General features: G+C 44.2%; 3 protein-coding genes across 9 annotated transcripts in view; 2 read left to right on the top strand and 1 right to left on the bottom strand.

Annotated features, from left to right (window-relative positions):
• LOC148396759 (alanine and arginine rich domain containing protein) overlaps positions 1–4,711 on the top strand; it is a 62,231-nt gene extending 57,520 nt beyond the window's left edge. The window contains exons 32-45 of the mRNA XM_088377897.1: positions 114–619; positions 824–976; positions 1,102–1,277; positions 1,341–1,434; positions 1,539–1,565; positions 1,867–1,944; positions 2,045–2,179; positions 2,279–2,391; positions 2,576–2,723; positions 2,808–3,005; positions 3,186–3,409; positions 3,501–3,699; positions 3,828–3,873; positions 3,953–4,711. Coding sequence (XP_088234023.1) covers positions 114–619; positions 824–976; positions 1,102–1,277; positions 1,341–1,434; positions 1,539–1,565; positions 1,867–1,944; positions 2,045–2,179; positions 2,279–2,391; positions 2,576–2,723; positions 2,808–3,005; positions 3,186–3,409; positions 3,501–3,699; positions 3,828–3,873; positions 3,953–4,083 — 2,228 coding nt within the window. The 3' untranslated portion in view covers positions 4,084–4,711. The remainder of the gene's footprint in view (positions 1–113; positions 620–823; positions 977–1,101; positions 1,278–1,340; positions 1,435–1,538; positions 1,566–1,866; positions 1,945–2,044; positions 2,180–2,278; positions 2,392–2,575; positions 2,724–2,807; positions 3,006–3,185; positions 3,410–3,500; positions 3,700–3,827; positions 3,874–3,952) is intronic.
• Positions 4,712–4,856: 145 nt separating this feature from the next.
• Positions 4,857–19,588, top strand: ppp1r3ab (protein phosphatase 1, regulatory subunit 3Ab). 6 transcript variants are annotated; one of them, XR_015858935.1, is made up of 11 exons: positions 4,857–6,920; positions 7,711–7,817; positions 10,647–10,835; positions 11,236–11,322; positions 12,472–12,553; positions 12,780–13,020; positions 15,039–15,874; positions 15,942–15,997; positions 16,076–16,161; positions 16,634–19,240; positions 19,322–19,588. XR_015858935.1 is itself a non-coding variant. In XM_088377898.1 (10 exons), the coding sequence occupies exons 6-10, from the start codon at positions 12,976–12,978 to the stop codon at positions 18,299–18,301; spliced, it is 2,691 nt and encodes an 896-aa protein (XP_088234024.1). In that variant the 5' UTR covers positions 4,857–6,920; positions 7,711–7,817; positions 10,647–10,835; positions 11,236–11,322; positions 12,472–12,553; positions 12,780–12,975; the 3' UTR covers positions 18,302–19,588. The 6 variants fall into 6 exon arrangements, 5 of the variants coding, with proteins under 5 accessions (XP_088234024.1, XP_088234026.1, XP_088234025.1 ...); XM_088377898.1 differs by having other exon boundaries at positions 16,634–19,588; XM_088377900.1 differs by having other exon boundaries at positions 15,081–15,874; positions 16,634–19,588.
• On the bottom strand, positions 9,370–15,738 carry LOC148396763 (forkhead box protein P4-like). Of its 2 annotated transcripts, XM_088377903.1 has the most exons (15): positions 14,863–15,738; positions 14,720–14,784; positions 13,823–13,901; positions 12,794–12,877; positions 12,624–12,707; positions 12,466–12,550; positions 11,935–12,103; positions 11,741–11,845; positions 11,558–11,645; positions 11,251–11,364; positions 10,641–10,767; positions 10,312–10,382; positions 10,091–10,192; positions 9,858–9,998; positions 9,370–9,753 (listed from the first exon to the last, which is right to left on the bottom strand). In XM_088377903.1, exons 4-15 carry the CDS (start codon positions 12,863–12,865, stop codon positions 9,628–9,630), a joined length of 1,284 nt encoding a protein of 427 aa, XP_088234029.1. In that variant the 5' UTR covers positions 12,866–12,877; positions 13,823–13,901; positions 14,720–14,784; positions 14,863–15,738; the 3' UTR covers positions 9,370–9,627. The 2 variants fall into 2 exon arrangements, with proteins under 2 accessions (XP_088234029.1, XP_088234030.1); XM_088377904.1 differs by having other exon boundaries at positions 9,877–9,998; positions 13,823–15,730.
• Positions 19,589–19,594: the final 6 nt, after the last annotated feature.

Here is a 19,594-nt window from a genome sequence, read left to right on the forward strand (position 1 = left end):
CTTTGGAGATGGAAGACTAGGTCTTTACTGTACAAATTCACAAGCTATACTAAATATCAACATTCTGTTTTAAGTGATAGTCAAATCTTTGACGGACTTCCTTACCTGTTCAGGTGACGCATCCAGTCAGCACGAAGCAGTCAACAGCCTTTCTCAGAAGCTGTCCAAAGCAGAGTCGCAGGCAAACCACCTGGAGAACGAGGCCCATCGGGTCATGCTGCAGCTGACAGAGAAGAACCTCCTGCTAAACACGATGCAGCGTGAGAGCGACCACGCCGCCGCTCGCGTCAAAGAGCTCGAGGCGGCGCTGCAGGCCGAAAAGGAGCTCCTCACTCGGGCCGTGGCGCGCCAAGAGGCCACGAAGGAGCGCTTAGCCCAAGCGCAAAGTGAAGGCATGTTGCTACGGCAACAGCTGGAGGAGGCGCAAAACAAAGGTGCCGCGAAGGAGAATGCCGTGACAGACGCCCAAAAGTCTTTCAGTGACATTTTATCCAAGCTTCGTTCCGACTGCGAGGAACGAGTGCAACTGGTGCATGGCCGCAATCAGGATCTGGCCACGAAAGCCGCTGAGCTTCGAGATCACATCCATCAATTGCAGGAGGAGAAAAATGAGAGAGAGGTGACCGTGACCGCACATATTAAAAAAACTTTATTTAAAAAAAAAAAAGGATGAGGTTTTGAACAGTTAAAAATCAAGACTGCTTAAATACAGAAAAGTAACTACTTAAGGAATTAATGGAAAGTAATTAAAATTAATTAAAATATATTGCACATTGTTTTAAAAAAATATTACAAGTGTCTTTTCTTTTTCTCTCTGGCATAGGCAAGTGAAAGGCAGCTGCAGCAGGAGTTAGCGGACTCATTAAAGAAGCTGTCCATGTGCGAAGCCTCTTTGGAGATCAACACTCGCTATCGAAATGATTTGGAGGAAGAAAAAACGCGGCTCCTCAAAGACCTCGACAACCTTAAGGGAAAGGTAACAAACGGCAAGGAACGGTGCCGACTGATTTTTTTCTTTCTTTCTTAATTCCCCCCTCAGCCTCATTTGTAGTGTTTTTTATCTTTTTATTTTTTGCATTTCGCATCTTTTCTGTCACACAGATAGAGGATCGTGAATCCCAATGCCTTCAATTTGAGAAACGCCTGAACGATCTCAGATGTCGCCTGGATGAAAGAGAGAGCGAACTCGTCGCCGCCACTCAGAAACAGCAGGAGGCGCTGTCTGCCGCCGCCGCCTCCGACGCTGTCGTCAAACAACTGGAAGAGGCCGTGCAAAGGTAAAATGGACGGCGCACTTTTCAGTCTGATCAAATCTTGATGTCCTCCATACGTCGCCTTAGGCTGGAGATTGAAAATGTCAGGCTGGCGGCTGCGGCCAAGCAACAGTCTAACAAACTCGAAGCACTTCACAAAGGCGCTCAGGAGGAGGCGAGGGTGAGTGCAACGTAATTGCATTTCCAATTTTATAATATTGGACACCACTACACGACATGTGCGGCCCTTCGTGACATATTGAAGGAAACTTGTTTTGTTCGCAGCTGCCTGACAGTGCAAACGGAGGAATGGTCGGTGCTTTGCTTTTAGATTTAGCTTCTCTGTGTGGACCTTTGAATTATTGTCATAGAAATTCATCCGTGTTTTTCGGGCGTCCTTTAACACAATGAAAAACATTGGGGGAGGTTCTTCTTGGTGACCTCGTTGATTCATTTCCCTAATTTTGTCGTTGGGTCTTCCATTCTTCCTTTTTCAAGCTGCATGTTAAAATCTATCCAATGTCTTCAGGATCTATTTAACTATTTGGATTATCTATTTTTAAGAATCAAAACACAACACTTCAACCAACAAAAATGGGATTTTTTTGTGTAGATCCGAGCTCAGTTGGAAGATTTGGTGACCAACCTTCAAAGTAATAAGATGACATTAGAAGACCAACTCAACAAAGAGGTGAGTCCTGCAGTTACCGTAGCTCTTTTTTTCTTTTTTCTTTTTCCTAAGCAAATGCCAAGCCCACTTATTTTTTGTTTTGTCTTATATATATTTTTAGGTGCAGAAGCAAAGCATGTTGTCCAACAGCGCCCACGACTCTCAGGCCATGTGGGAGGAGGAGCTAAAGAGCCGCTCCAAGTTAGGACTCCGTCTAGCAGAGCTCGAAAAGGAAAAAGGAGAACTCGGCGGTCAGGTGTGCTTAAGTTTGACCTGAACTAATCTTAGTTATCAAATAGTAAACATTGCCACTTTTTTTTCCTGGATGTTGTTGAATTTGATGTGGCGTGTTAAGGTGGAAATGGAGAAAAAGAAAGCCAAGAAAGTAGCAGAGCAGAAAAAGGCTGTGGATTGTCGTCTGGAACAAGAGATGGAGAGAAACACGGCGCTTCAAAAAGAAATATACAGGTGATTCCCAAGAGCCGCCTTTAGCGGCCCACAGGCCTAAAATATTCCAATTTTGATTCAGTTAAAATTGTTTGCCTTTGTAGTTTACAAGATCCATTATGATGTGTAACAACAATCATGAGCAGTTTGTTTTTATTTGCTTACTGACAAGTTTGCTGTTTAAAAAAAAAAAAATTGAATTAAGGCTACGGACTCTACTTAAAACTGCCAAGAAGAGGCTGCGGGATCAGAGCACAGGCGGTGGCGGCGGACATGACTTCACCTCGCCACTGAGTAGTCTGAAGATGGACCACAGCCGGGCTGACAGAGGTTTTCACGAAAGGAGAGAAAAGGTTCGTCCATGTGCCTTGTCGCTTTCATTGTAAACTACTTCACAAAAACACAAGTGTTTTCTTCTGCCTTTTGGTCCTCTCCAGGGAGATCTGGAGAGAGGAGCGCTCCAAGGCAGCCTGTCGGAGACGAGGCTGTTGGAGGAGGAGGTGCTCAACCTCAAACGTAGAGTGGAGGCCTCAGCGGTGGAGCAGAGGCAGATGGAGCAGTACCGGCGGGAGGTGGAGGAGAAGGCCCGACAGGAAATACAGCACAAGCTACAAGAAGTCAACATCTTTCTGCAGGTAGACTATAAAATCATGAGTAGAATCAAATAAATTGTTAAAAAAAATCAAATAATGATAAAAAATGATTTAATTCTCGCTGTTGTGGATTGAACGAACGATTCGAATCAGCTCTCGTGGCACAGTTAGTACACAGCGACATCACTTTGAGCATCATCATGGTTGTATTTTCAATATTAGTCCCAAGCGGCAACACAGGAGGCACAGGACCAGATAAAAGCGGCCAACGAGGCCAGTCTGCGCTTGAGGATCCAAGAACTGGAAAGCGAACTGAACCGAGCGCGAGCCTTCCAACACGACACCTTCGGCCAGAGAGAGTCCACCCGAACGGAACTGGAGCACTTCAAAGAACTCTACAGAGAGGAGCAGAAGCTCCGCAAGTCTTTGTCCGCTGATCTAAAACGGTCTGGAAGTGCAATAGCGACTTTCAAAAAAAAAAAAAAATTGTTCAGCCTGAAATAATACTGTCTGATTTTTGCTGTTTTTTGTGAGCAGGACTAACCATCAACTCACGGAGGCCAGTTCCATGTTGGTCACCGAGCGAGGCAGGTCTCTCATAGCCTCCCCTGGGCCGCTATCAACGCCGTCTGGGGGCGTGGCCACTCTGGGTGACCCATACAGGGGCCTTGCCTCCAGGCTCCTCGGCCCTGTGGCCGAAGGGCAAAGCAGCAGTGTGGAGGACTACCTGACCATGGTAGGTCATAACTTCAGTGCTACCTTGACTTTGGAGAGTTAGTCCCAATTTAGGAAGAATTTTTTTTCCTCCCTCCATTCTTCAAGGTTTTATTGAAATCCAATTGCTTAACTGTTGGTCTCCTTCAGATGCAGCGTCAGTTGGATCGAAGCATATCAAGGGAACTTAACAAAGGTACGAGAACAGACGCCATGTGCAAAATCGACTACGTGATATTCCGCCGCGTGACCGATGACCGTTTTCCTCTCCTCAGCCTCGACGGAACTTGACATCTCTTTGGCCCGTATGTCTCCGGTGGGCTCTGCCTCGAGGGTGGACCTGGACCCTGTTAGCAGAGCAAAGCAGCAGTACTTGGAGGTCCTGAAGAAGAACCACGAGGTTTGAGAAACAGCCAGCAGTAAGAAGATGAGGTAGAAATGACTGCAGGTTTGTATCGTCACGCCTGGCTCGACTGGGACGGCACCAAAGCTAGATCGCACAATCAGTTCGGGATTGGGACGGGCAAACCAAATGCACATTGCACTTAAGCACTCGGGGAAGTTCAAACACACCTCCGGTACGAGAACCACCATATCAAATGTTTTTAATATTTTAGCCCTCTTATGTTACTGATTAAGACAGCTAACATGTTATGAACATTAAAAATATTTTTAGATTCGATTGAAATCAGCAACATAGTGTTGGAATAATTGTCATTCTTTGGTTGTATTGATTTTTGTCGCTCAGTTAACTGTTGGTTATGGGTGATTTATATATTATTCAGGCGATATTTAATTGAAGGGAAAAGATTTTACATTTTACTGGTCAACATTTGTCTCAGTGAACTTAACAGTTATTTCCACAGAGGTACCCAACTAAAGTATTTGTTCACGTCACAAATTTCATTTTTCTTTTTGCGCCACCCGTGATTTTTCTCTCCGCAACCCATTACAGTGTTGTAAGAATTCACGGGATGTTTGTCTTTTAAGCAGACTTGTAAATAAAATTGGAAAGCGGCAACCTCGCTGTACATTAGACAGCTAATGAAATTATTTTAAGTGTGTGGACTTGTTAGAAATGTCGCAAAGTCGGCAACGTTCAAAGCTGCTGACCAAGGTCGATAATTACAGCTTAGCTTCACGGGCTTGATTACAAAGTTTAGTTTGGTGCAGGCATGTCTTCTTCTCATAATGGGAGCGGGAAAAAAAAGCAGTCCGTCAATATTTCATAAACACATTTATGTCTTAACCCGCCCCTCATTATTTAGATTTTGATGTGTTTACTTGATATTCCATGTGCGAGAGTGGAACGTTGCTTAAGAAACTATTCCCCTCACTTATTCAGATGACACGATGCGCTTATGATTGCCCCCCCCCACGCTTCTGCCGCATCTTTTCCTCGCTTTGATCCACCCTTCAAATGTGAGATATTCAGATTTATTTTGGTGTTCTCGACAACAGATGGCTACATCTGACAGACTGACTATTAAAGTGTTATTATTTCCTTTTCTCCCTCAAATTGATGCCACTTCACACGCTACATGTAAAGCTTGCTTTGATTGAGGAGGTTACTCACGTCTGATTTACATGCGGCCAAGAATACAAATAGATGCATGATGAATGAAAGGCGGCAAGGAGTTGAAAGGATTGTTTTTTTTTTGTTTGTCTGAAAAGTTATGATAGATAAAAACAAAGCTCTCCTTGTCGGGTCGTCTTTTTGTCATTGATGCTCAGTCAAAAAAAAAAAAAGAAGAAGAAGAAACAAAAGCAAAGTCTTGTCATGTGCAAATACATCAGTGTATCAAACTTTTTACTGTTGCCTTAATTCAGGGTTGGAGAGGTTGTTTTTTTTTCTTTCTATAAGATGCATGTGAGAAAAACAGGCACAATCAAACAAAATGGGATTTAAATGTAGGGATGAAAGATTTTCCAAAAACAATTTTTTGGACAAATTAATATGCAATTATTTTTTCAAGGTATGCTCTCATTTATTCTTTAATCAAACACAAGAAATAGATTAATTTAGATTACTACCTACTCTAACATAATGACAAACCATTAATTAACATGGAGGACACATTACTTACTTTTTGAGTTCCCCCCCCCCCAACCTCAATTTGAATTGGATGCCTTTTTCGAAAAGTCATTTTTAACTTCATGTAACAATTTTATCAATAATTGGAATTTTCTTTTCATGTCATCCCTCTTGTCTAGCCTGAAATGCCACAGTTACCGAGAACATGAAAAAAGAAAATGGCAATAAGCTCCTTACGGCGCGAGGATGTCGCAGACTTCAGTTGTGGCTTGAGAGTAAAACAAATTGAGGCGGACAAGTGGAACAAACACAGGTGTTTATTTGTTAGCGTCTGCTCGCCACAGTCCAAATGAGACATCAGCGCAGTTTCTTGTCAGCGGCAGCAGAATAACGAATGTCTTAAACGCCATTTAAACGCACCTCCCGGCTAGCCCTCCAGACAGATTGACAATGTTGTCTTTTTTTTTTTGCTCACTGTTTTATTTTTGGCTGTTTACTCTGTGCTGTCATCCCGCTTGACGTCCTTTTAAAGAATCCGCCATCCGTCGTGAAGATCTAGGCAGACTTAAAGCTTTTTTTTTTCTCTAAGATAAATACGTGAAGAGATTCAAGGGAGAGATGACAGGCTCGGCGTCGCCCTGCTCCTCGGCTCCTCACGCACAAGTCAACGCCGCGATAAGATAACGAGACACTTTGCTCTCCGATAACAAACAAAGAGCGTCCCTCAAATCCCGGTCAGTCATTAAATGCCGCTTAATGCATAAAAAGGATTCTTTTATTCCTAAATAAATGTCGTTTTGATATAAATAAATAAAAATGAGTTGATGAGTCCCATGTTGGCTGTCCAAGGAGACAGAAAAATGGCCTTGGCACATTTATTTTAATACTTGAAAAGCTACTTGCTGTTTTTTCTTTCTATTTTCCCTCCACAAAAGCTCACAGGAAATAATTATCAGTTCTCAGCTGCGGTGGCAAATCAGGCAGCACTCCAAACAAAACTCCAGGCACTCTGTCGGCTCCCGGAAGAGGACCGAGTGGCAGTGAGTGTGGCAGTTGAGCTCCTCCGCCGGCGTCCGGCGCAACGCTTGGCAGCAGCAGGCGCAGGCACCGCAGCAACAGGCGCAGAGACGGAGCAGGCCGGACGCGCAGGCGTCCAGCGGGGCCAGCAGCAGCGCCGAGCATTGGCAAGAGAGGCAGGCCAGTAGCAGGTGAGCGCACGAGTCTGAACAACCAAAAAACTTACTTTGGTTAAACGCAAAAACTCCTTTTCGCTCCTCAGCGACATCTCAGCTGTAGCGCTACTCGAACTGCGCCGCTAATATGTTTGTGTGAACCAACCAGAGGTCATGAAATGTTCTAAAAGCCTGTCAGACGGCATCAAACCAGCAGAGTAATTGATCTATTAACCCTCAAATGAATCTCCCCATGTTTGTTTGTGGTGCCAAGGAGAACTTGAAAGGCGCACTGATCATGTGAGATTGCGTTTCCTTAATCACAGAAGCCTTGTTCAGCCCTCCAGGGAGAGTCATCAAGAAAAAGGGAAAAGGCCACAAAGTCTCGCCAGTGATGAGTTTCCACCACAAAGAAACTGTCACTGCATAATTGCTGCCCTACCTCAATTAGGTGCGTGTGAAATTGCCTACATTAACCCCCGTGGTACGTTTCCACGGCTCTTCTGTGACGCTACGCGGTGTTTTAGCGCTCGTCTCTTGTCTTCATCCTCACGAGGACCGAGCGCGCTCATGCAAATCGAGCTGTTTTATCTCGTTTACTCCCGCGAGGAAATGAAAGGAAGGTGGCAGATTCTCCCTGGGGTAGGCTTTCGGCCTTTTCCTACTTTAGCCAACCGAATAGTACTCGCGCATACACAAATTTACATATAAGGTATGCAAATAGGTGTGCCGATGGGAAAACGAGCAGTATGGATTTGTTTCGTGTCTAACTTGATAGCAAAGTGATAAAAACCAGCAAGTGAAACCAGATTGTGCTTGCCTGAAGGTGTAGCAGCATGTGGTTTGGAGTCCACCATCCTGCGTACTTGACTCGAGCTTCCGGACCCAGCGAGATCATTAGGGAGCGTCGGACCGCATCGAGGGCAGGTGCAGGTGAGACGCGGACGGGTGCCGGGCACTGCAGATTTCTCTTGTGGCGACGATGCACATCTCTGGGGCTGCGCTGAACGACACAGGTGCAATAGGAATCATTGGTAATCTTCATTCCTAAGCACTGATGGAGATTTGCTCGGGGTATGGGGCATAGAGTGGCCAAGGATATCCGAGAAACCTGATGAATATGTTTCCGACGAGGGTGATTTTTTTTTTTTTTTTTATATATATATATATGTATATATATATTTTTTTGAGTCAAACGTAAAACACATTTGCCTTACTCGTCAGATTAGACAACTAATAGGAGAAGCGAGCGTAAACCACAGACTTAAGACACAAGTCTTAAGCAAGATCAAGCAGACCAGCTTCAGCTCTTCAGCCCGACCAAATTCAATCTGTTCAAAATCAAAACGACCCAATCAAATAAGTAAGGCAACCTACTGTCAATGAGGTCCATCGCCATGGTAGCAGGACAGCTCTCCAAGTTCCAATCTCAGTCAAAGAATATCCACCCAGCCAACATGCGGCCCTGACTCACCTCTCGGGAGAGCACAAATATGATACCGTCCCCTTTCCCGTTACTCCAAAGATGGCGGAACGCCTTCGCACAATAGAGACACATGTCCCATACTGCTGTGAGCTTTTTCTGTCTTAACGTCACAGGCTTCATCCAGCCATACTGTATTTCACATTGATGAGCTTTAATGAACATAACATTAGTAAATGTGATTGGCGTTTGCTTGCAAATCACAGCTATTGTAAAAAGTCTCTCATGCTACACATTTAAAGAGAAGTATTGATCTTGATGATCGGCTGATGCCTTGATGATCGGACATGTGCGACAGCTTCATTAGCATCATTATTTTATTACACCTCAATGAGAAGATGATGCTGTCCAAAGTGTTAAAAACACATTGACAATGTGTAAATGTGTGTGTCAGATCAAAGCCGCACACACACACACAAAATGTTCAGGTTGTCTTCTCGGTAAACACACAAACGGCGGGAGGGTGTCACGCCAGTGACAGCCAATCAAATCAAAGGCGGCCCAGGGGGGGGCTCAACGCTAAAGCTAACTCGTTATCAGCCCAGACAATTACTGACATTAGTCACAACATGGCGCCTTTGTTCTCGCTTGGATTGTGAAGGCTGCACTTTCCACGGTGTCATGAGACGACAGCGCGCCGACGCCCGAAGCGCCTAATTTGACGCTTTCTTGTTTTTTTTTTAAGCAAGTCGGAATGATGCGCGGAAGCAAAACAATATTTTCAAAATGTTGATCAAAATGGGGTGAAAAGGAGACATTTAGGTCATTCTAAAAGTGGAGGACACAGCTTCAGAGCAATTACTACTATTTCAAAGATGTCTGTGATAAAACCCCAAACTTTTACAATTAAAAGGAATATGTAACCAAAAACGTTAACGAAAAAAGAAATTCAAACTTGTTTCAAATTTGATCTCTAAGTTGGTCATGAAGATGTAACATGAGAAAAATAATTCTATTTGAATAATTAAAAAAAAAAAATCCACAGTCAATTATCAACTGGTCAAAAAGTTTATTGAGGAGACACAAGTTCATAGCACAACAAAATACTTTGACTTTTTTTTTTTTTACTTTTTTTACTCTCGCAATTTAGGGCAACACGGGGGACTAGTGGTTAGAACGTTTGCCTCACAGTGGACAGTTCTGGGCTTCCCGTGTGGAGTTTACATGTTCTTCCTGTGCAAGTGTGAATAAGCAATACAGACACAGGTTTTGAATTACATAATGCATAGTCGAATATTAATCATCCGGTCGTTTTTTAGATTAACTTGTAACGTCATCGTTGCTGATTTGAGTCCTGTCGAGCTTCAGTCCGCCATTGTTTTCTATCGCGAGTCCTCCTCGTTCAAAACCGAGCCAAAGTGAACGCTCTTCATCAGTAGTGTACTCCTGCCAGATAAAAAATTTACTTCAAGTTGAGAGAAAAAAAAACAAAAAACATCAGTATAGTTGGCTTTATAGGATTGAGGATTTTGGAGGCCACTTTGAATCACCGAGCATTCCTCTACTGACCCCGTCACCTTCTGGGATCGCCGTCGTTGATATTCCGCCTCGTCAACCGTCCACACGGCGCCTTTGGAGTTCTCTACGCGGACGAAGCATCTGTGTAGGCTCAGGTTGTGGCGAACAGCGTTCTGTGACATGGAAAGACAAAAAAAAAAAAAAACTGTATAATATTGAGACGCACATCACATCATTGGTCCAGCAGTAAATTTTGCGCGGTTACCTTCCAGGTTGCGGCGTTGCGTCGGAAAAAGGCAAAGGTACTCGTGAACCAGGTGTAGATCTCGTTCAGCGTTAGCTGCCTGTCTGCTGATTCCATGATGGCCTGTAAGGGAGGAAGGAAATATTACGGCGGGGATGAGGGCAACCGGATGGTTCTAGTGAGTTTTATGACTAGTGAAGACTCCAAAAAAAAAAAAAAGACGATGACGGGCGAGACCCCACCTGTCTTATTAAGGTTGCGTATGTAAAAGGCGGTCTGACGTCGGCGTTCTTGTAGAGATCATGTTCTTTTTCTACGATCAGAGGGGAAAGAGTTAGAAAAAGAAGTTGTTTGTAATTAGTTCAAGTTTTGTGGAGAATTATTTTTTACTTTTACAGGAATGTGATTTCTTATTTGGGGAAATATATTGCAACATTTTTGTGATTTTTTTTTTTTTTTTTTTAGGTTAATTTTTAAGCAGGGGGGTTAATTTTAATTTTTGCAGCAAATTCTCTCCAGTTTTAACAAAATATTTATCCATTTTTAACAATGCATCTTTGAAATGTATGACCTGTAGCATAGACCGACGGGTGATGTCGGCGTCTCACGGCCTCGGCACACGAAGTAGGAGGGTCGCCGACGGGGGCCGCAAGACCAGGAGGACTCGGCGAGGGGGGCTCGCTGGCTACCGAGCTGGACTGCAAGCGAACAAAAGCACGCGTGAGGAGGACGGCGTGACGGAGCGATTGGATCGGCCACCTTCGAGGTCATTATCACACTAATGAATCGCACACGAGGAAGTCCATTAGTCGCCAGGGGGAACTGTTTGGGGTGGTTATTATTTGTTTATAGTCTAAGTGATCACAATAAGCAAGAAAGCAATTACTGGTTAGTAATAAGTCCCAGTTGACGTTTCCTGTCATAACAAAAAGAGAGTCTTGTCATCTTGTGTACTTAAAATCCCAAAAGCTTGATGCAAGCACAAAAATGCAAAACACTATAGGCGAGCTGATGCATATTTAAACACAAACGGTGCAGCAACACATGTACAGAGACAGAACAATACGGGAGTATATTCAAAAATTATAAAGTGGTTCAGAGGATGTATGCAAAGTTACAAGACTATAAAAACATGATTCAACAACAATGTTTTGTTATCCGCACAGACATCAGCAAGCTACCTGCGGACAAAGCAAGTCGGCTGAAGTGTCGCGTGGTGCAAAGTGGGAGTCCGTAGAGGGCATCAGCTGAAGGTGAGCCGTCATCGCGCGCAGACGATCTCGTTCTTTGCGCAGCTGAAGGAAAGAAAAAAAAAAAAGACAAGTTCAAACTTTTGGTTGCAAACCCTTTGGCGTGACCAACAGGTAACATGTTCAGACTTTAAGGGGTGGATATTCTAAGATAAAAATGTGCTTATACTTGAGGCCCATTTGAGTGGATCTGATCAATAGATCGTGGGGGTGTAACTAATGTTGTGGCCAGGCCCACCTGAATCTCCAGTTGATGAACCACTTGCGTCTGGACTCGACACTGTGCTGCGCTTTTGTCGTCCAGTGTGTGCTCACAGCGCATGTGCCTAAAACAAACACACACACACTTTAAATATTTTAAAAAGCCAGAATAAGTTTTAGCTCACCATTCTGGCTGGATGAACATGATTCTTCCACTTACTTGACAAATTGGTTGTAGTTTTGGCAGCTGGACTCGCACCCGGGCCAGTTGCACACACCGTGACCGTAGAGAACATTTGGAGCTGTGAAATCATCTTGACTCAAACTAGATGAAGAACCACAACAGGTGGTGCAAAGATCAAAAAAAAAAAAAAATCAGCTTTTTCTGTTTTGGCTCAAGAAGTGGTGTCATACCACTTGTGAGGAGAACGTGACAGGAGGTCACACGTTTGACTTTTGCTGACTGTCGTCGCGTGATCAGCGCCTTTGAGATCGCACTTGATGCTGTTTTCTTCTTCTGCTGCTGCTGCTTCTTTCGTCATCTCCTTCCAAACGTGCTTCGATTCCTCTGTGCTTATATCCGCTAACAGCAGACAAAAAACATTTGCATTATTTTGCTTTATTATTTTTCAATATTGTATTATTAGTTCATTATTAATGTAGAGCTTAATTAATAGAATATCAGAATGTGATTTCCCTCTGTTGTTTAAAGCCATTTCCACCGGGGATGAGCTTAGTAGGGGATCTTCTCTGCCTCTTCTTTTACTCTTATTTGCGCTCACTGCTGCCCCACATGTTGTGGCTCAAATTGGTAGTGCACCAAAGGACACAGCCCTAAACCCAGGACTGCTTGTTTATGTAAAGTGCTTTGGGACAACTTTGGTTTTGGACATGATGCTTATATAGATGATTATAGATGGATTGAAATTGTGACCCATCGCTCACCGGCAGAGGAGCGTGCTGACTGCTGTCGATGAAGCTGATGCTGGATGTGCAGGAGCTGCTGGAGCGCCAGTTGATGAGCAAGAAGCTGGTAGGCAGACAAAACACTTGACCCACATGTCACCACAACAGCAACAAAAAGTTAGCTTCTCAGTCTTTACCTGTTTGCTTTTCTTTAGCGGCTGCTGCTGAAGCAACCGCACGTTGATCTGCTGCCTTTTCTTGTAGATTTCTTTGAGATGATGCTGGGGAAGTAAAAGCAGTGGTGCCGAAAAAAAACGAAGCAAACCTGTTGATTCTCTTTTGCTGTGAAATAGGAGCGTTGGGATACCTGGTGGAGGATGAGGGCCTGCTGCTTGTGCTGCATCAGAGCCTGCAGCTGGTCGGCGCTCAGAGTCATCATGGCGAGGAAGACCTTGATGGCGACGATCGCAAGATGAATGGGAAACACACACAGCAAAATCTAAGTGAGGTGCGCGCCGGGCTGAGAAGTTCATTAAGCAGCACAATGACATGCTTGTTGTGAGCTCTAATAGAAGTGGACGCCTGTTAATGAAGGTGAGCACACGCTGAATGATAACCAAACTCATTAACACGTCAAGAAATGACCGCTAAGGCTTTTCAGCATTGACATCTATTGCAATTGATTTGTTTTGTCTTGTCTCACAATTTTTAGCTCTTTAATAAATCTTTATAAAATGTCAACAATTGCATAAGCTTATAGCAAAGAAGTACAGTTTGACTTTCCATTGACATTCTCCGCATGCTTTTTTTCCCCTTGTTAAATATCTGGACAATCATATCACTAATTATCTTAAATTACAATTATCGTACTATACAGAACCAACAATTATTAATAATTATCCTTGAGCACTAGCCACAATTCTACTTTTATTATAATATTGTTATCTTAATGGTATAATTGCATGCCATTTTTAAATTACTGCCATAATATTGATTAAAAAATATATAAATTTGCCTTATTCTTTGTGTCAACCAAGTCACGGCAATCCGCAAAATTAGAATCGAGGCAATCATGTCTGGGGAATTTGTTTCTTGTTCATTCAAAAATAACTTTAATGGTACAGTATTTGATAATCCTTATTGTAGCCGTGCAAGTTCATAGTCGTTGACGCCGGCTGTCATACTGAGAGATTTTTCTAATATTTCGACCCTCTTGCGTGTCCCCAAAATATTAGAAACAGCTCAAAGTGATGCAATTTGAAAAAAAAAAATGATGAATGTATCTTCTTTTTTTTTTTTTTTTTTTATAGATCGGCATTTATGTTTTGTTTTTTTTCTTCTTCATCTGAAGCATAAAATAAATATTTCCGGAATGTTATGCATAAGGTGTACTTACCGTTGTGGAGTGGCAGCGAAGTGAAACCTGCAGTCAGTGTTGCCTCCAAGTGAGGATGAAGATGTGACGAAGACGCCACCTGAGTGGGAGGCGCCGCAAATTAGACGAGGGGGTGTGGGAAAATCAGCAGGCGCTTTAGATCTATTTATGACTTGATTGTTACATTTCTCCTAAATAAATATATCAGAGAGCCACACGAGAGACGGTCGAGTATAAATACACAACAAACAAACAAGCAAGCCTCGTTTATATTTGTCTTTGGCGCAGGACAAGTCTCGTTTTTGGGAGCGTGCGTCCTCATTTTGAACATCTGTCACACACGCTATCAAAGGCTGATTTAGTCAATTGCAATCGGAGGAGATTCAGCTGGACAAAAGTTAAACGGTGACGCTGATGTTTTTTTATTGGCTTGTGTTGTTTAAAGCATTCCACTTGATTAAAATCTGCTTTATTTGCCAAGTTCTTGCATGCCAAACAAGGAATTTGACTCCGGTTGATCTCTGTCTCTGTACAACTAGTTAATAGACTTGACATGGAACGCCTAAATATTAGCGTATCAAGTGTTTGCATGTTAGCCTTAGATACACCCTGGTTTGAAATAGTTGAAATGGAGTGTACGTATATTCCAAAAATCGAACAGGAAGCATTTTGTCTTTGGCCCGCGAGCAAAAATTTGAGATTGCTGTGAGATGACAACAAACTCAACAAGCAGCAGATTGTAACGCTTCAAAGAAGCATCATAGATTGAGAATTTTGTTCCACTTCACCATTTCTGCTCTCAGTTGTGTCTTTCTCTCTTTGAAACAAAAGTAAAGCCACACATTCTTTTTATGTCTTTATGATGTCATAAAGTCTTGTCAAACTTCATTGGTTCAAAAAAGTTCTTGAAGAGCGAACCTTCGCTACATCACGGACGTGCTGCTTGTTCCTGCTGTGCGGGGAGGAAGACACACAGGTAGTATCTAAAAAGCAATAACCAGATAGAAAGCTGTCAAGGCAGCCATTGCGCTACGTGCGACAAGTCGAAAGCTCTGACTCACGGCAGCGGCGGCGGGCGGGCGGGCTTGCGGGATGATATTTTCTGCGCCTGAGCTTTGACTACTGTACATAGTTGAACTCCCTTCCTGCCCTATTTTTAGCGCTGGCCCTCGCGACAATGTCACGCGTAACCCGACGCCGTGTGTTAAGTCAGAGCTTGTTGAATGTCACTTGACAGAGGCCGAGGCGTCGCGATCACCTTCCGTTCGGCTCTCCCCAGCCCAGCGCCCCCATGGACTTTGAGGGACGAGCCAGACCGGCCCCGGCCTGTCGCCTCCTCTTGCCGGGCCCGGAGGCGGACGAGGACGACGGCGACGTGGTGATCAGCATCAGGCCCAAATCTTCCCCGCTGCCACGGAGAAGGAGCTCGCTCTCCGACGAGGACGACTCTGAGCTCGAGCAGCCGCCGCCTTGCGGCTCCAGGAGGGTGTCCTTTGCGGACGCCCTCGGTCTAAGTTTGGTGCAAGTGAAGGAGTTTGATTTGTGGGACGTGCCCAATCCGCCGGGAATGGAGTTCCTGGATGGCGAGGGACTAGCTACGGAGGAGTACCGCATGTCTCCTCTGACTTTCCAATCCCCGTTGTCTCCCGAGGATCTGCTGGTTAGGGTCCAGGAGCAGAAAGTCGAGCTGGAGTCCCTGGAATTGATCCCTGGGACCACCACGCTGAAAGGCCTGATCTGCGTCCTCAACATGTCCTTCCACAAGGCCGTGTACGTGCGCACCACTTTGGACTGCTGGGCCAGCCACTTTGATCTCCTGACCGAGTACATCCCCACGTCAGGCCACGCTCACATGGACCGCTTTTCCTTCAAGCTGACCTTAGTGCCGCCCTTTGAAGAGCAGGGATCCCGAGTTGATTTTTGTCTGCGATACGAGACGCCCGTGGGTACCTTCTGGGCCAACAACGACAACAGGAACTACGTGCTGTTGTGCCAGCAAAGGAGCAAAGAGCAGAGGGAGAACCCCCAGAAGCAAAATGGGCAGAAGAAAAGCTGCCTGAAGACTGTTTTGAGGTATTTGTCCAGATACTGCACAATGTTTGTAGCAGCATTTCAACTCAAGTTTGTGTTTAAATTGTAGATGTGACAGTCAAGCCTCTGCGGATGAAACACTTAGCCAAGAAAACTCGTCAGCAGGTACAAACTTTTATTTTCTCATATCAATGCATCAATGAATGTATGAAAAAAAACCTACAGAGACTTTTTACTCGACAGATGGGTCAACAAATGGAGAAAGGGTTGACAATGAGCAAGTCATCCTAATTCCCCATCAGTCAGAACTAGACAGGAACAATTCACAGGTATGCTGATGACTACTTTCAAATCTTGCCAAACACCAAATATTTCATTTATTTTGATTTTTTTTTTTTGCTTAATTTATTATTTATTCATTTATCTTGATTTTTTTGTTTTGTTTTTAATTTATTTTATTTATTATGATTTTTTTTATTTATTATTTTTTTAAATTTTATTTTATTTGACAAAGTTCCAGTCCTTAATTATGACTCAGCATCACGTGTTTCTATTTGTTCAACTTTAAAATAAAAACAAAATTAATGGAACTTGAGTTGCATAAAATTTAGTAATTACTGTTAGTGAAATAATCCCATCAATCAAAAGGCGTCGATATTTTGATCCGCTACTGCCACCTGCAGTCGGCAGAATTTGACATCAAACAGCTTTTTGTTTTGATTTGAATATTTTGATATCCTGTATTAAGTTTAGAACATAATCTGAAAGATCTCATTTGTAATTTTCCATCTCGTTGGACAGGATGAGATCAGACATAACTGCGTCCAAAGAAAACGTCGAAAGGCGGCCCGCATGGCTCTGGTGAGGGACTACTTTTGCGAAAGAGACGGCGGCGTACTCGATGCGTCCAGTCCGAAAGACGACAACGAAATCCCAGCGAGGGAATCTTGGTCTGAAGACAAAGTTGAAGGTTCTTGCGCCCTTCTGGAAATCACTTTGAGGGAAAGCCCAACCCGAGCACACGAGAAGCAGGCACACCATGAGCCGAAGACACCCGACGATGCCGCGTTGACCCCTTTAATCCAAGGCGACGTTAGCCCGGACACGTCAACCGACGAGACTCCGCCCGCTCAACATTGCGACACTTTTGTCTCCGGGGCTGAAGAAACAAACGAGAGCTGCTCAAATCAAAGCAACGGCTTCGCTTTTGGAAGTCACATGTTCGACGACAATGGGACGTGTCCGGAAACGATTGCGGGAGAAGACGATACCAGCCGTGACGTCGAAGACGTAAATCACCGGGTTAGTTTGATGCTTGAGAAGCTGTCAGAAGCGGAAGATTCTGTGATGGGATCAAGAGATCATCAACATCTGACAAAAAACTCGATTGAAGGTTGCTTCGATGCCAACCTGAATGTTCCTCTTGTGGAAAACGGCACACGGAGTGACGCAGAGGATTGTAGTAAACAAAGAAGTTTCAACATAACCAAGACTCACCAAGAGCCGTTTGTACCATCACGTCTGCCGTTGCACCAAAGCAAAAATGATGTCCCGCAGCTTCAGGAAAAGGTCACCGATGAGTTCATTGACACCGCTTTGAATGTTCCTGAAGACACTTGGAATCGGGCTGACGATGCTATCGAAGGTGAAACCAAGGACATCCAGGGCCGCTGTCAACCAGATGAGCGAGAGGAGGAAGTTGAAATTGCATCTCCAGAGTCAAAAGAACCTGAAGATGTCGAAAAAGATCACGTGAAGATGAATTTCGACATTGCTGAAGAACACTGTGTGGAGATCCAGGGTGGTAAAATAGAGATATGTTTGGATGAAGATGGAACAGATGTGGAATTGGAGGAGCAAGATATAAAGCCAGGAAATGAAGAGCAGCAAATCCCGGGTGATGACATCAGGAGGTCACAATCGGGTCACTCGCTTGGTCCTACTCAACAGAATCCGGATAGCGCCCATCTCCTTGATGAAGAAATCGAGAGTGAGGACGCGCAATCCGAGGGCGACGGCGCATCGGCCGAATCGGACTCGGACGACGAGGTGGAGCTCTACATGCACTGCCTGCGAGCGGTCCGCACCAAAGACCCGAGCGCCGACCCGGCCTTCAACCTTAGCAAGAGGCCCTCTCTAAGCAAAACCAAAGCGCTCTCCTCGCCCATGCCGCCCATCAGCGAGGCTGCGGAGGAGGACCGTGTCGGCTGGCATCCGGAAAGCCAAGCGGATAACGTCGTCTGGTCGCCGCCGACGGAACCCGCTGGCAAAAACGCGGCGAGGCGCGACAGCTGCTCTTCCTGCAGCTCCATCTCCAAAACGTTGCTGTACGTCGGCTTGTTAGCACTATTTGCGTTGACGGCTTATTATTACGATTTTCTGGCATGTTTTGGCCTCTACGTGGTTACGCTGGTGTGGCTCTTGTGTCAGGGAGAAAAACAGTCCATGAAAGACAACTCCATCGGCTAAATGGGAAGCAAACTTATTGTGGAAATTCCAATGTAACGTTCATTTATGTCAAAAACACTCCTTGCTATATAGACGAAGGATCCCCCCCCCCCCAATATGCATATGATTGGCTTTTGAATGATAAACAGAACAATGTGTCATTTCAACCCGCTTTGTACCTCAATCGCTGGCTTGGGTGCATTGTGCAATGAAATGCCACACCTAAATAAAGGGTGTTTTTAGGACGGAATTAAAAAGGGTAACAAGCCTTACATGCGCTGTATGAGGAAATAAAATAGTTTAAGATGACTAAACCTTCTGCACACTTGCGCACGGCTGACTTTTATGTACACACAGGATGTAAATGAAAACTCAATGTGCTGTGCCTGAATGTTCAGATGTGTCACATTTTAAAATTACGTATTTTTTCTTCCATGTAGTTGTGTATACAAGGTGCAATGGTGAATCAATTTATTGTCAAATAATTTCTGATAATCATTAAGACCTTTTATTAAAAAGCTCATCTTCTTGACAGTATGTATGTATTCTGCAGTTTCAGAAGTCCTTCATGAAAGTAGAAGCCAAATAAAACGTTTATTTTGGAAAACGATCAACTTTTTGGCCTTTTATCCTGACAGACTAAACCAATGAAATCGATAGCAATTTTAAATCATTCGAAGTGTCATTTTGAAATGTCCGCGAAAAGAGCAGGGCCGGATTTTGCCATGGACGGTGGCCAGCCGGCAGGGGGCAGCAGAGGCCAGAAAAGAAAAGGGAGGGAGGGGGCGACACACAACTGCTTCCAGATCATTTCATTCATCAAAATACTTATCTATCCACGTGTAATGAATTGTGTTGTGTAAAAAAACGTTTTTCTTGCCCCAAAGTTGAATGCTCGTGCTTGCCTTTGAAAACAAGATGCGTGTGGTTTTGTGGTGAACAACAACACTTCGATCACCAGTATGTACGTCCGTGTCAGTTGAGCAGGCGAGTGTAAAGAACACTTGGAGGAAATCACCTCTTGTTTTGCTTTGATTTCAGCGCTGAGCGGTGAAAAGGGAACAAACAGACTGACGCAAATCCAAGTCGACGAGCAAAGGTGTGAGCCCTTTGAATTGCTTTCACAACTTGAGTTTGGCAGGCCATGCATGTCATGTGGCCAACATACAGTTGATGGATATGCTGAGTTCGTTGTCTGTCTCACTCGAGATCAAAGTCTTGCTCAATTAACCTGAATCATTTCATCGTTCTCTCATTTTGCTGTGCATGCTTACTGTAGTCCAATAAAAATACAAACGTTTTCACCAACCTACT

This window comes from Syngnathus floridae, chromosome 6, assembly GCF_059516105.1.
Source record: "Syngnathus floridae isolate MCC-2025c chromosome 6, RoL_Sflo_1.0, whole genome shotgun sequence".
Lineage (NCBI taxonomy): Eukaryota > Metazoa > Chordata > Actinopteri > Syngnathiformes > Syngnathidae > Syngnathus > Syngnathus floridae.